We start from the raw sequence: 15,152 nt of genomic DNA, 5'->3' as shown, positions 1-15,152 counted from the left end.
TTACTGGGAATTTCTAACTGATTCACAGCATTTATATCATAAACTCTCATCTGGTTCTTCCGGTGAGCTTTTACACTCAGGAGTGTGTGGGTGCAGTGCTCCGAATGCTCTTGGTGCTCTTCCAAACTGAAATTGATGACGTTCCTGGAATCATCTGGAGAATCTTCTAGCTTTCAGGGTCAGGACCAGAACTTAAATTTTACCCTTCTACATTTCCTCCACTTCCTCTTTCAGTCCCTCAGGTTTCTCCTTCGTTTAGACATGACCATCACTGCTGTTTATCTGTTATTAATAATAAATCTGTAATAAACACTCTCCAGCCTCTCTTTATTCTCTCTCTTTGTTCTCTCTTAAGATTAAAAATGGCAGCTCGTCGTGTTAGTGAGAAACAGTAAAGAAGCGTAAACTCCTCTGTCCTGAAGATGTGGGAAAACTTACAGTTACAGCTTTACCTCTGACACTGGAGACTCCTTCCGTACATGTTACATAAACATCTCCTTATTCTGGAGAAAACTTCACCGTATCAAAGATTAACGAAGTCCCTGTGAATGAGCTGTTACTATAGACACGATAACATATTATAAAGAGTGCATTAGCTAATGAATATTAACCAGTGCTTTATAATAAAGATGGTGTATCTGTATAAATCCGTATAAATCTCACCTGTTTGTTATTTCTAACTGGATGATGTCAGTGTCACTCCGTAGCTCCGCCCACAAGGTTTCCTTCCAACAAGCAACCAATCTATCCTTTGTGTTTATTTCTCTCTCTCTCTCTCTCTCTCTCCAAACCTCATTCCAACTCCATTTTCTCCATTTGTCCTCCTGTTTTTTCATTTCTTTACAGACAAAACTGTTCATCACAAGACTAAATCCCTTTCACTGGATAAACAGAAGACTATAACAGTTCTATAAAAAGAGATATTGTGTTATTTATAAATGAAGGATAATGAGAAGCACAACTTACTCTATGAGTTCATCCATTCCCCGTGGACCTCTACTCCTGCTACTTCACTCCATCCATCCTGCACTGAGAGAAACACAGAGAGATGGAGACAGACAGAGAGACAGAAAAAGGGAGGGAGAGACAGAGAAAGATGGATTATTATTATTATTATTATTATTATTATTATTATCCATCCATCCATCCATCCATCTTCTATACCGCTTATCCTTTTCAGGGTCACGGGGAACCTGGAGCCTAACCCAGGGAGCATCGGGTATAAGGCGGGGTACACCCTTGATAAGGTGCCAATCCATCGCACAATCACATACACACTCACACACCCATTCATACACTACAGACACTTTAGACACACCAATCAGCCTACCATGCATGTCTTTGGACTGGGGGAGGAAACCCCCGCAGCACGGGGAGAACGTGCAAACTCCACACACACAGGGCCACGGTGGGAATCGAACCCCCGACCCAGGAGGTGTGTATGGCGAACGTGCTGACCACCAAGCCACTGTGCGCCCTATTATTATTATTATTATTATTATTATTATTATTATTATTGATAGGTCAACATATCATCAGAAGAACTGCTCTTGAAATTTGAGTAAAAAACTTTTAAAAGTTCTACACTATCTTCAGAATAACGTCCTGTAATCTTCTTGTGATGCATTATCTACTCTCCCCTGAAAAGATCTGGCAACATCTGATCATACATAAACCTGAACACACACTCACTATAATCACTCCATCACTTTCAGGACCGTGAAAGTAAATTTCTTTCAAGAAACACATCTAGTTTATAACTATATTTGTTATTATATAATTATTATGTTATTATATATATTATTATTATGTTATTATATAATATATAATTGTATATTTGTGTTATATATCAGTACGGTTATTATTTGTTCTCTCCCACGGCTCCCAGTCTGTGAATGTGTATATCCCAGTAATATACCACTTAAAGGAAGCAAGTGTGTGTGTCTCTCTCATTGTCTGTCTCCCTGGGTGTCTCTCTCACTGTCTGTCTCACTGAGTGTCTCTCTCACTGTCTGTCTCTCTGTCTGTCTCCCTGAGTGTCTCTATCACTGTCTATCACTCTCACTGTCTGTCTCTCTCACGGTCCGCCTCTCTAACTGTCTGTCTCCCTGAGTGTCTCTCTCACTGTGTCTCTCTAACTGTCTGTCTCCCTGAGTGTCTCTCTCATTGTCTGTCTTTCTGTCTGTTTCTCTTACTGTCTTTCTCCCTGAGTGTCTCTATCACTGTCTCTCTCTCACTGTCTGTCTCTCTAACTGTATCTCTCCCTGAGTGTCTCTCTCATTGTCTGTCTCTCTAACTGTCTGTCTCCCTGAGTGTCTCTCTCACTGTCTCCCTGAGTGTGTCTCTCACTGTCTGTCTCTCTAACTGTCTGTCTCTCTAATTGTCTGTCTCCCTGAGTGTCTCTCTCACCATCTGTCTCTCTAACTGTCTGTCTCACTGAGTGTCCCTCTCACTGTTTGTCTCTCTAACTATCTGTCTCACTGAGTGTCTCTCTAACTGTCTGTCTTTCTAGCTGTCTGTCTCTCTCACTGTCTGTCTTTCTAACTGTCTGTCTACCTGAATGTCTCTCTAACTGTCTGTCTCTCACTGTGTCTCTGTCACTGTTTGTCTCTTTGTCTGTCACACTGAGTATCTCACTCACTGTCTCTCTGTGTGTCTTACCCATTGTGTCTCTCTCACTGTCTGTCTCTCTAATTATGTGTATCTCTCACTGTCTGTCTCTCTAACTGTCTGTCTCCCTGAATGTTTCTCTCACTGACTGTCACTGTGTCTCTGTCACTGTCTGTCTCTCTGTCTGTCTCACTCACTGTGTATCTCTCTAACTGTGTGTCTCTCTCACTGTGTGTCTCTCTAACTGTCTGTCTCTCTCTCTTTCACTCTTCTTTCCATTTCTTCTCTCACACATGTATAAACTTGACTTCCCTCTGGCTGCACTCTGACTCTCTGAAGTTTTTAAACTCGATTAACACTGAATTAATGACTAAGACTACTGCCACACCTGGACAGGTGTTACTGAGAGAGACAGTAAGATAAAGAAAGAAAAAAGATGTGTGTATACTGTGTGTGTGTGTGTCTGTGTTTGTGGGTGGGTGGGTGCCCCCAGGCCAGCAGCTGGTACAGGCGCCAGTACAGGTTCAGACACACACACACCCACTCACACACACACACACACACACGTTAAATATACATGCGACTTCTTTTAGTGAATGATGTTAGCAGATGACTACCTTCACTCTCACAATACATTTGACCCCAGGCTCCTTTTATATCGAAGCTATTTAACAACTTCTATTTTTAATAATTCATTAATAAACAAAACATACTTAAAATATATATATGAAATACGGTGAAATATGTAAAGCGGGATCATATCTAGATATCGTGAAATATGTATAAAGTAATGGTATTTAGATATCTGTGAAATACTCAAGGAGCAACCATATCTAGATATGGGTGAATTATGTAAAGAACGATCTGTAGAACCCGCTGTGTAAGGGTGAAGATGATGACTCGGGAGGCAGGTGGAATTATACCAGAGTTCTGGGCTCACTTTTAATCAACACTGGACTTAAACAAGGGGCACTGGCAGATTCTGTTGACACCAATATCACGAGAAAAACGTGGCCTTTTCAACACCTTCATCATTTACAGTACTGATTGGCAGGGGCATTTACAACATTTTGAGACAGGCAGGACTCAAAGAACACCCCCCCCAAAAAAAGTGTACAACTGGACAGGTGGAAGTACAGTATCTGGGCTTCCACTTGGGCCATGAGCAGGTGCATCCCCAAATTGATAAAACAGCAACAAATATGGGCTGCCCGAGACCCAAGACCAAAAAGGGGATGAGGCAGTTCCTGGGGCTGGCTGCATATTATCTGAGGATTGCACTTCATTTTTCAGATGACACCAGCCCACTGACTGACCTCAATAAAAAGGGGGCACCAGAGCCGGTCAGGTGGACAGAGCCATTTTGTCAGGTAAAAGTGGTTTTGTGTGGGGGCCTGCTGTTGCATTCTCCTGACTTTCCTGACCTTTCTTACTTTCCTCTTTACCCTCTGTTCTGGTCACGCTCCAATGGCTCCAATGGCTCCACACTCCAACGGTTCCACACTCCAATGGTTCCACACTCCAATGGCTCCACACTCCAACGGTTCCACACTCCAATGGCTCCACGCTCCAACGGTTCCACGCTCCAACGGCTCCACGCTCCACTGCGCCACTCTCCAATGGCTCCACCACATTATGGATGAATAGAGGACTGGGGCCGTTTTGCCCCAAGTGGTGGAGGGGAAGGAGTGCCCTGTACTGCATATCAGTTGGAAGCTCTGATGTTCATATTCATTCAAGTTATACAGTTAATAATGTCAGTCTGATACAAGAAACTTAAACTTAAAACTATAATGATGCTCATACTCCAGTTCCTGTTAACACACTCAGCACTGCTTGACTCCATAGTACACAGTCAATGAAGGGATTTATTTATTTTTTATTTATTTTCCTCTCAAGGGTTCTTCCTCATATCATCTCAGGAAGTTTTTCCTCATCACCATCACCTCTGGCTTGTTAATTAGGGATAAATTTAAATTAAAATGGTATCCGGATTTCTGTAAAGCTGTTATGTGACAATGCCCATTGTTAAAGCGCTATACACGCCAATCAGTCATAACATTAAAACCACTGACTGGTGAAGTGAATAACATTGATTATCTCGTTACAGTGGCACCCGTTAAAAGGGTGGGATATATTAGGCAGCAAGTGAACAGTCAGTTCTCAAGGATGATATGTTAGAAGCAGGAAAAATGGGCAAGCGTAAGGATCTGAGCACAGTGCATCACAGCTTGCTGCGTATGGAGCTGCGTAGCTGCAGAGCCGACACCTGTCCACCACCGAAAGTTCCTACAATGGGCATGTGATCATCAGAACTGGACCATAGGGCAATGGAAGAAGGTGGCCTGGTCTGATGAATCACGTTTTCTTTTACGTCATATGGATGGCCGGGTGCATGTACGTTGCTTACCTGGGAAAGAGATGGCATCAGGATGCACTATGGGAAGAATGTTCTATGGGGGCAATGTTCTACTGGGAAACCTTGGTTCCTGGCGTTCATGTGGATGTTATTTTGACACGTACCACCTACCTAAACACCTACCTAGACCGAGTACACCCCTTCATGGTAATGGTGTTCCCTAATGTCATTGGCCTCTTTCAGCAGGATAATGCTCCCTGACACACTGCAAACATTGCTCAGGAATGGTTTGGGGAACATGACAAAGAGTTCAAGGTGTTGACTCGGCCTCAAAATTCCCCAGATCTCAATCCGATGGAGCGTCTGTGGGATGTTCTGGACAAACAAGTCCAATCCATGGAGGCCCCACCTCACACTTACAGGACTTAAAGGATCTGCTGCTAAGTCTTGGTGCCAGATACCACAGCACACCTTCAGAGGTCTTGTGGAGTCCATGCCTCGACGGGTCAGAGCTGTTTTGGTGGTACAAGGAGAGAGGGACCTACACGATATTATGCGGGCGGTTTTAATGTTGTGGCTGACTGTTGTAAATAAAATTGCATTGAATTGAATCCAGTCATCAGTAAAATATGTAAATAAGGATCGTATCTAGACATCGGTGAAATACGTAAAAAGGGATTGCAGAATAACAGAATATCTAAAAAGTCCCGCCTCTTTATTTGCATATAAGCGTCTCATTCGTCAACAAAGGTATCACTTACTAGTTTCTTCATCTCATAATTGCAGTAGACTCCTTTTTAGCTCATACAGACATGTATTACATCATCTCTTCTCCTGAAGAAAAGGGAAATCCCTGTCTTTATGTACACGCACACACACACAGTCCATACGTCATTTTCTTTCCTCCATCTATTGTGTAGTGTGTCAAACTTTAGTGTGTGTGTATGTGTGTGTGTAAAACTATCCTTTTCCTGCTATCGCTGCATACAGGACGCACCTTTCATTCTAACTTCCTCTCTCACACACACACACACACACACACACAGACATAACTACACACACACAGCCCAATGTGTACAATGTGTATTCAGCTGACTCACACACACTTGCCTGAGACACAATCTCATTCACACACACACACACACACACACACACACACACACAAAGATCCACTCACAGGATATTTCAATCAACAGTGTTAAATTTGTACTTCCAGTCCCTCAGATAATTCATCATTTTGCTCTTACAGTTACAATTATAAGGCACAAAAATTGACTATAATAAATATAAAAAATATCTTTAAAATTTATATTTTATAATAAAACTTTGTTGCAAACTCATTTGGCTATAAATGTTCACTTTGATTTCACTGTGTGTGCGTGTGTGTGTGTTTTTTGTTTTTTCTTTCCTGACACACACTCTCACGGTTTGTTTTAGCATGTTGCTAACTCCATCAAGTTTGGAGTAACCAAGGCGTCACGCGCTCGGCATTCGATGCACTGTTTCCGTGGCAACCACGAACGCGCCCGCGCGAAGCCCTGCTGAGGAACAACATGGCGGAATCTCGAAATAACTTCATCTTCCCTACATAGGCGCCCTACGTAACGCCTGACAGAACGGCGCGTGCGCCCTATGTAGTGCACGAAAACGTTTAACAGTGAGCCGTTTGAGACACGGAACTGAAAAAAATCCGAAATAACAACAACAAAAAGTATTAAAATCTCACCATTACAGATCATAATCACTGATAAGAGTGAGATTAATAAATTAGGCTATAACGTTTTATAAGAGATTTGAGAATGTAGTAGTTATAAGCTTGACCATGCCAAGTTACAAACTTTTAATCACTTTATATCACAGATATCTCAACGGTTAAAGCGGCTCTGTGTAACTAATCTAGATATGTGAAGGTACAGTATGATCTATGATCACACCACACACACACACACACACACACACACACTCGTACATACCTCCAGCACAAAAGAATTCGCTCTCCGTAACTCTGGCGGTCTTAAACACACCTAAAACAAACTTAGAGCTCTGATCTTCACACAGCTCAATTCTTTCTCTCTCTCTCTCTCTCTCTCCCTCTGTGTGTGTGTGTGTGTCTCTCTCTCAGAGATATCCTTCTTTCCTCAGCTCTGCCATCTCGCGCCCCCTTTCACTCATTCATTATTCCCATGCGCGCGGATGCTTCTCTTTCGCGCACCGCCTCCTGATCAAAATCTACATACTCATTTGCATTTCTCGCTGTGATTGGACGCCACGCAGAAGATCCCGCCCCCCTTTTTCCCCCACTCTAATGTACAATCACATGTCAAGCCAGTTATTTTGTTGCTGTTTGGAAACATTAAAGAGAAGTATGTTCGAAATTTTAGTGTGATAAGAATAAAGAAAAGAAAAAAAGGAAATAACTGTCAAGAGCAATTTAAGTAAATATGTACTTTCAAAAACTCAAATAAGAACTTAAGTAATTTAAAAACAATTAACATAGACATAGGGTCCATGTAAATTAAATGCTTTAGCCCAGCAACTTTAGTCCAGGACACAAGGACCAAAACTATAAGGAATTAAAACCATAAAGAATTAAAGACCAGGACCTTCAGCCCAGGAAGTTAGGACCAGGAATTAAAGACCATGAACATTTATCCAGCGAGTTTCTAATACACATTCCTGTAATCCTCAACTGATTACCTCATTAATTATCAAATGTATAGCTTTCTACCTTTATACACACCTGTGAAAGACAAACAAACATTTTTACTCTGCTAACTGTTAGCTGTTCAGTAAGTTTCAGTGATTTAGAATGTGAGGTGATGAACAGAGTAGAAGCTCACAATGATCGTCTCTTAATTAGCATAATTTCAACAGGAGGTGAATGTGATATTTTGAGAAAGATTTGAATGCCAAACACACACACACACACACACACACACACACACACAGAAACACACGCACACAAACACACACACACACACACACACAAACACACACACAAACACACACAAACACACGCACACAAACACACGTACACACAAACACACACACATACAAAGACAAACACACACACAAACACACTCACACAAACACACACACATACAAACATAAACACACACACACACACACAAACACACGCGCATATGCTATGATTCGTGGAATGTCAGGGTTTATGATGGGTTTTATAATGACTGACTGCATGAATATTATTTGTTTTGCATATAAACTGTTCATTTTCATGCCTTACACCTTCCCAATGTGAACACAGAAACCACAGTGAATAGTGTTCCGGTACGCTCTGGAAATTAAAGCATTATGCAAATAGAGTTCAGGGCTCATTATGGTTCTTACCAGAATAGTATTCATTTTAAGACACCCATGGTGTCTAATAATGCTCAGGACAGAGCTAGAACCTTGAGTAACCAAGAAAATCTAAGTAAAAAACTTTTAGTCTAGGAATTAAAGACCAGGAACTTAACACCTGGATTTAATGATCAGGAACTTCAGTCCAGGAATTACGGATCAGGAACTTTAGCCCAAGAACTTAAGACCAGCAATTTTGGACCAGGAACTTTAGTCCAGGAACATATGATCAAGAAATAAAGATCAGGAACTTTAGAACAGGGGTTTCAGACCAATAATTAAAGACCAGGAACTATAGCCCAGAAACCTAGAATCAGAATGTAAAGACCGGGAAGTTTAGCCTGGGAATTTAAGACCAGGATCTGTAGTCCAGGACTTAAAGACAAGGACTTAATGATCAGTCCAATAGGTTTAAGCCAAAGAATTTTATGCAAGGAACTCTAGACCAGAAGTTTAAGGCCAGGAACCCTAAGACTAGCAAATAAGAACAAAAACTTTAACCCCAAAAAAAAGGTAATCAGAGGAAATAAAAATCACTTTACACCAGGGGAAGACAATAAATTAAAAATCATGATCTTTAGCCCAGGTAATTAATCTCAAGAGTTACAGAATTTAGACCAAGAACTTTTGCCCAGGAGTCAAAGACCAAGAATTTTAGCCCACATGTGTGTCAGCCCATTGATCTTGTTTACTATAAAATTGCCTGGTGTTGGAGTTATTTTCCATTTTTGATGATGGTATACAGTGCATCCGGAAAGTATTCACAGCGCTTCACTGTTTCCACATTTTGTGATGTTACAGTCTTATTCCAAAATGGATTAAATTCATTATTTTCCTCAAAATTATACAAACAATACCCCATAATGACAACATGAAAGAAGTTTCTTTAAAATCTTTGCAAATTTATTAAAAATAAAAAACAAAAAAAGCACATGTACATAAGTATTCACAGCCTTTGCTCAATACTTTGTTGAAGCACCTTCGGCACCAATTACAGCCTCAAGTCTTTTTGAGAATGATGCTACAAGCCTGGCACACCTATTTTTGGGCAGTTTCTCCCATTCTTCTTTGCAGGACCTCTCAAGCTCCATCAGGTTGGATGGGGAGCGTCGGTGCACAGCCATTTTCAGATCTCTCCAGAGATGTCCAATCGGGTTCAAGTCTGGGCTCTGGCTGGGCCACTCAAGGACATTCACAGAGTTGTCCTGTAGCCACTCCTTTGTTATCTTGGCTGTGTGCTTAGGGTCGTTGTCCTGTTGGAAGATGAACCTTCACCCCAGTCTGAGGTCCAGAGCGCTCTGGAGCAGGTTTTCATCAAGGACGTCTCTGTACATTGCTGCATTCATCTTCCCCTCGATCCTGACTAGTCTCCCAGTTCCTGCTGTTGAAAAATATCCCCACAGCATGATGCTGCCACCACCATGCTTCACTGTAGGGATGGTATTGGCCAGGTGATGACTGGTGCCTGGTTTCCTCCAGACATGACGCTTGCCATTTAGGCCAAAGAGTTCAATCTTTGTCTTGGTCTTAGTCTGAGAGTCCTTCAGGTGCCTTTTGGCAAACTCCAGACAGGCTGTCATGTGCCTTTTACTGAGGAGTGGCTTCCGTCTGGCCACTCTACCATACAGGCCTGAGTCCTGCTGGTTCCAGACTTCTTCCATTTACGGATGATGGAGGCCACTGTGCTCATTGGGACCTTCAATGCTGCAGAAATGTTTCTGTACCCTTCCCCAGAGCTGTGCCTCGATAAAATCCTGTCTCGGAGGTCTACAGACAATTCCTTGGACTTCATAGCTTGGTTTGTGCTCTGACATGCATTGTTAACTGTGGGACCTTATATAGACAGGTGTGTGCCTTTCCAAATCATGTCCAATCAACTGAATTTACCACAGGTGGACTCCAATCAAGTTGTAGACACATCTCAAGGATGATCAGTGGGAACAGGATGCACCTGAGCTCAATTTTGAGTGTCATGGCAAAGGCTGTGAATACTTATGTACATGTGGTTTTTTTATTTTTTATTTTTAATAAATTTGCAAAGATTTCAAACAAACTTCTTTCATGTTGTCATTATGGGGTATTGTTTATATAATTTTGAGGAAAATAATGAATTTAATCCATTTTGGAATAAGGCTGTAACATAACACAATGTGGAAAAAGTGAAGCGCTGTGAATACTTTCCGGATGCACTGTAGGTGGTGGGTGAAAGGTTAAACATATCTCTACATCACTGGATTAAATCAAGTATATTTATTTATCTGGGGCCATAATCAAAAACGATTTAGTTAGGTCCACAGAAATGTGTCATAGTTCTACATAAATTGCCAAGTTCAATGTCCATTATGTTATACTTCTGTTGTTCCATAAACTGTTCTGATGCCACTCAAAAATCTACAAAAACACAACAATCCAAAAATAATCAAACAGTGTGTTTGTTACAATTCCTGCAGTTGAGTCAACTCACTTTCTCACTGCTAGAGTTTGACTGGAAGCTCAGATTGTCTCGGACCCGAGTGTGATTGCTGTGTGCGGACAACACACAAGGGCTCCATTCAAACACACGAAACATTGTGTATGTGAAAGCACCATTAGGTTCCTGGTTAAGAAACCAGGAACCAGGTCAGCATCCGTGAGACAGTTTGCATATTTTTTCATGTGACCTTTAAGAAACAACGGAGACCAATATACAAAACTAAGACATTCATGTTCATATTATGGATATGGTAGTTGTAACAACACATGGATAGAGTGCATACAGTTTAACAACTCCATATTATTGGCACCACCAAGAGAATGGGGGAAATGACTACATACGGTGTTTCGCTAGCACAATTCTGGAAATTAATTCAATTATATTTGTATTAATTGTCAGACATTGTCACAAAGCTTTACAGAAATCCAGATACATTTTTTTTTTCAATTAAAAATCCCTAATGAGAAAGTCAGAGGTAAAGGTGGTGAAGAAAAACTCCCTGAGGAAGAAACCTTGAGAGGAACCAGACTCAAAAGGGAACCCATCCTCATCTGGGTCACTGCGGATAGTGCGCTTATAAATAATTCCATTAAAATTACTTGGTTGTATTGTCTAAAATTACTAGTGTGTCTGAAAAGCATATGTGGCAAAAGTACTGACACCATTCAGGAATTGAAAAATATTTTAAGAATTTGCTCTTTACTAATTAGCCTACTCTACTGTTTAATTTAAGGGCTAATGAGGCAACCCCCTAGTTATTCTAAACTTATTCAATAATTACAGATGAATTATTTCCATCCACATGTACTGTACTTGTCTCAGTGTAGATCAAATCTCTGTCAGGATGCATTTCATCTATCTCTTCACTAGAGGGAGCAGCTGTTGAGGAAATACGTGTTAAACCAGGGATTAGAATTTTTTTTATTCAATATGAATAGAAACAATATTTTTATGTTCCTACTCTAGCATTCCACACACCCCTTTAGTTGGAAGCAGGTTAGAATGAAATAAAAGAATGTTTAATAACACTGTTTACATATGATAACCTTTTAGAAAGCCTTTAACCAGAAACATGTGTTTATTATAAATGTTTTCAGACCGTCCTTCTACTTTGCAGTGTGAGTTGTTGCTTGTTGAATCACAGGAAAAAATATTTTCTACACAGATTTTTCTGCCACCTGCCCATCTTGGAAAACCTGGCTATAGCAACTGGGTCATATCTTCCTGTAGCCAGCAGGACATGACAAGCTCTGCACAGGACGCTAGGCCTATTGGGAAAATGTTTATGCTTTACACTATACTTTCTCAAAATCACACTGGAATGGAATGAATAACATTATTAACCAGTTAAACACTTTTAAAAACAACATTTCACTTTTTTGTTTGCATTTTCAATTACATTCAATGAAACATTTTGTTAGTTTTTAGTTTTCGTTTTCATTCCTAAGGTTTCTAATCCCTGCACTGAGCAATAACATATTTAGCTCCTAAACAAGGTGGTGTGTTGGTTATCTGTGTGTTTCCTGTGTGTTTTCTGTGTGTTTTCTGTGTGTTTCCTGTGTTCAGCCACATATATCAGCAGATCAAAGTTATTTCATTCTCCAAACTCAATCTCTGATGCTACACATCACTGACAGGGGCTCAATCCTACATTCACTCCCTAATCTCAATAAAGTGCACTACAAAGGGACTAACAGCCATTATTTAACACCCTCTGTAGTGTATTTACACAGGGATTATGGGATTCGCCCCAAACTTCACACTAATTCAGGCTCAAATTCCTCACTTCTGTTCATAAAGACCCAGTGAAATGTTAACTCTTATACATATCTTAACATTTAGAAGGTTAAACTTACAAGTCACAACTAAATATCTGGCAGGGCGACTACACACTTTCTGAAACTGGTGTTCGCTATTAACCACATCAAGGTATTTACTGTGTGTGTGTATGTGTGTGTGTGTGTGTGTTACAGTGTATATGTTAGTGTGTTTATATGTGTGTTACTGTGTGTGCGTGCGTGTGTGTGTGTGTGTGTGTGTGTGTGTGTGTGTGTGTGTTTGTTACAGTGTATATGTCACTGTGTTATTATGTGTGTGTTACTGTGTGTGTTACAAACTGTGTTAGTGTGTTACAGTGTCTCATTGTGTGTTTGGTGTGTGTTAGTGTGTTACAGTGTCTCATTATGTGTTTGGTGTGTGCATGTGTGTTACAGTGTCTCATTGTGTGTTTGGTGTGTGTTAGTGTGTTACAGTGTCTCATTGTGTGTTTGGTGTGTGTTAGTGTGTTACAGTGTCTTATTGTGTGTTCAGTGTGTGTTAGTGTGTTACAGTGTCTGTGTGTTTTGTGCGTGTTAGTGTGTTACAGTGTCTCATTGTGTGTTCAGTATGTGTTAGTGTGTTACAGTGTCTCATTGCGTGTTCAGTATGTGTTAGTGTGTTACAGTGTCTCATTGTGTGTTTGGTGTGTGTTGGTGTGTTACAGTGTCTCATTGTGTGTTTGGTGTGTGCGTGTGTGTTACAGTGTCTCATTGTGCGTTCGGTGTGTTTTAGAGTGTTATAGTGTCTCATTGTGCGTTTGGTGTGTATTAGAGTGTTGCAGTGTCTCATTGTGTGTTCAGTGTGTGTTAGTGTATTACAGTGTCCCATTGTGTGTTCAGTGTGTGTTAGTGTGTTACACTGTCTCATTGTGTGTTTGGTGTGTGTTGGTGTGTTACAGTGTCTCATTGTGTGTTTGGTGTGTGCATGTGTGTTACAGTGTCTCATTGTGCGTTCGGTGTGTTTTAGAGTGTTATAGTGTCTCATTGTACGTTTGGTGTGTATTAGAGTGTTACAGTGTCTCATTGTGTTCAGTGTGTGTTAGTGTGTTACAGTGTCTGTGTGTTCAGTGTGTGTTAGTGTATTACAGTGTCCCATTTTCTGTTCATTGTGTGTTAGTGTGTTACAGTGTCTCATTGTGTGTTCAGTGTGTGTTAGTGTGTTACAATGTCTCATTGTGTGTTCAGTGTGTGTTCGTGTTACAGTGTCTCATTGTGTGTTCAGTGTGTGTTAGTGTGTTACAATGTCTCATTGTGTGTTCAGTGTGTGTTCGTGTTACAGTGTCTCATTGTGTGTTCAGTGTGTGGTAGTGTGTTACAGTGTCTCATTGTGTGTTAGTGTGTTACTGTGTGTGATACAATGTGTTATTAAGTGATTGTGTATTACAGTGTGTGTTCAGTGTGTTAATAAGTGATTGTGTGTTACAGTGTGAGAGATACAATGTGTGATACAGTGTGTTATTAAGAGAGTGTGTGTTACAGTGTGTTACAGTGTGTTATTAAGTGAGTGTGTGTTACAGTGTGAGATACAATGTGTTATTAAGTGATTGTGTGTTACAGTGTGTTATTAAGTGAGTGTGTGTTACAGTGTGTGATACAGTGTGTTATTAAGTGATTGTGTGATACAGTGTGTGATAGTGTGTTATTAAGTGATTGTGTGTTACAGTGTGTGATACAGTGTGTTATTAAGTGATTGTGTGTTACAGTGTGAGATACAATGTGTTATTAAGTGTGTTACAATGTCTCATTGTGTGTTCAGTGTGTGTTAGTGTGTTACAGTGTTTCATTGTATGTTCAGTGTGTGTTAGTGTGTTACAGTGTCTAACATTGTTACAGTGATACAGTGTTACAGTGTCAGTGTGTGTTAGTGTGTTACAGTGTTTCATTGTATGTTCAGTGTGTGTTAGTGTGTTACAGTGTCTCATTGTGTGTTCAGTGTGTGTTAGTGTATTACAGTGTCCCATTGTGTGTTCAGTGTGTGTTAGTGTGTTACAGTGTCTCATTGTGTGTTAGTGTGTTACTGTGTGTGATACAATGTGTTATTAAGTGATTGTGTATTACAGTGTGTGTTCAGTGTGTTAATAAATGATTGTGTGTTACAGTATGTTATTACGTGATTGTGTGTTACAGTGTGAGAGATACAGTGTGTGATACAGTGTGTTATTAAGTGAGTGTGTGTTACAGTGTGTTATTAAGTGATTGTGTGTTACAGTGTGAGATAAAATGTGTTATTAAGTGATTGTGTATTACAGTGTGTGTTCAGTGTGTTAATAAATGATTGTGTGTTACAGTGTGTTATTAAGTAATTGTGTGTTACAGTGTGTTATTAAGTGAGTGTGTTACAGTGTGTTATTAAGTGATTGTGTGATACAGTGTGTTATTAAGTGATTGTGTGTTACAGTGTGTGATACAGTGTGTTATTAAGTGATTGTGTGATACAGTGTGTTATTAAGTGATTGTGTTACAGTGTGTGATACAGTGTGTTATTAAGTGATTGTGTGTTACAGTGTGTGATACAGTGTGTTATTAAGTG

General features: G+C 40.3%; 1 protein-coding gene across 11 annotated transcripts in view; it reads right to left on the bottom strand.

Annotated features, from left to right (window-relative positions):
* LOC128615659 (ankyrin repeat and fibronectin type-III domain-containing protein 1) overlaps nucleotides 1–8,155 on the bottom strand; it is a 73,842-nt gene extending 65,687 nt beyond the window's left edge. For 2 of the 11 annotated variants that reach the window (XM_053637887.1, XM_053637952.1), the window contains exons 1-3: nucleotides 6,943–8,155; nucleotides 967–1,029; nucleotides 664–852 (exon numbers count right to left, since the gene is read on the bottom strand). In XM_053637887.1, coding sequence (XP_053493862.1) covers nucleotides 664–852; nucleotides 967–983 — 206 coding nt within the window. In that variant the 5' untranslated portion in view covers nucleotides 984–1,029; nucleotides 6,943–8,155. Of the gene's footprint in view, nucleotides 1–663; nucleotides 853–966; nucleotides 1,030–5,730; nucleotides 6,382–6,942 lie in introns of those variants that run through there. The other 9 variants (XM_053637922.1, XM_053637932.1, XM_053637912.1 and 6 more) reach the window with 9 other exon arrangements.
* Between the last annotated feature and the right edge of the window lie 6,997 nt (nucleotides 8,156–15,152).

The sequence above is a fragment of the Ictalurus furcatus genome, chromosome 1 (assembly GCF_023375685.1).
Source record: "Ictalurus furcatus strain D&B chromosome 1, Billie_1.0, whole genome shotgun sequence".
NCBI lineage: Eukaryota > Metazoa > Chordata > Actinopteri > Siluriformes > Ictaluridae > Ictalurus > Ictalurus furcatus.
This window is presented reverse-complemented; position numbering and strand designations above follow the sequence as displayed.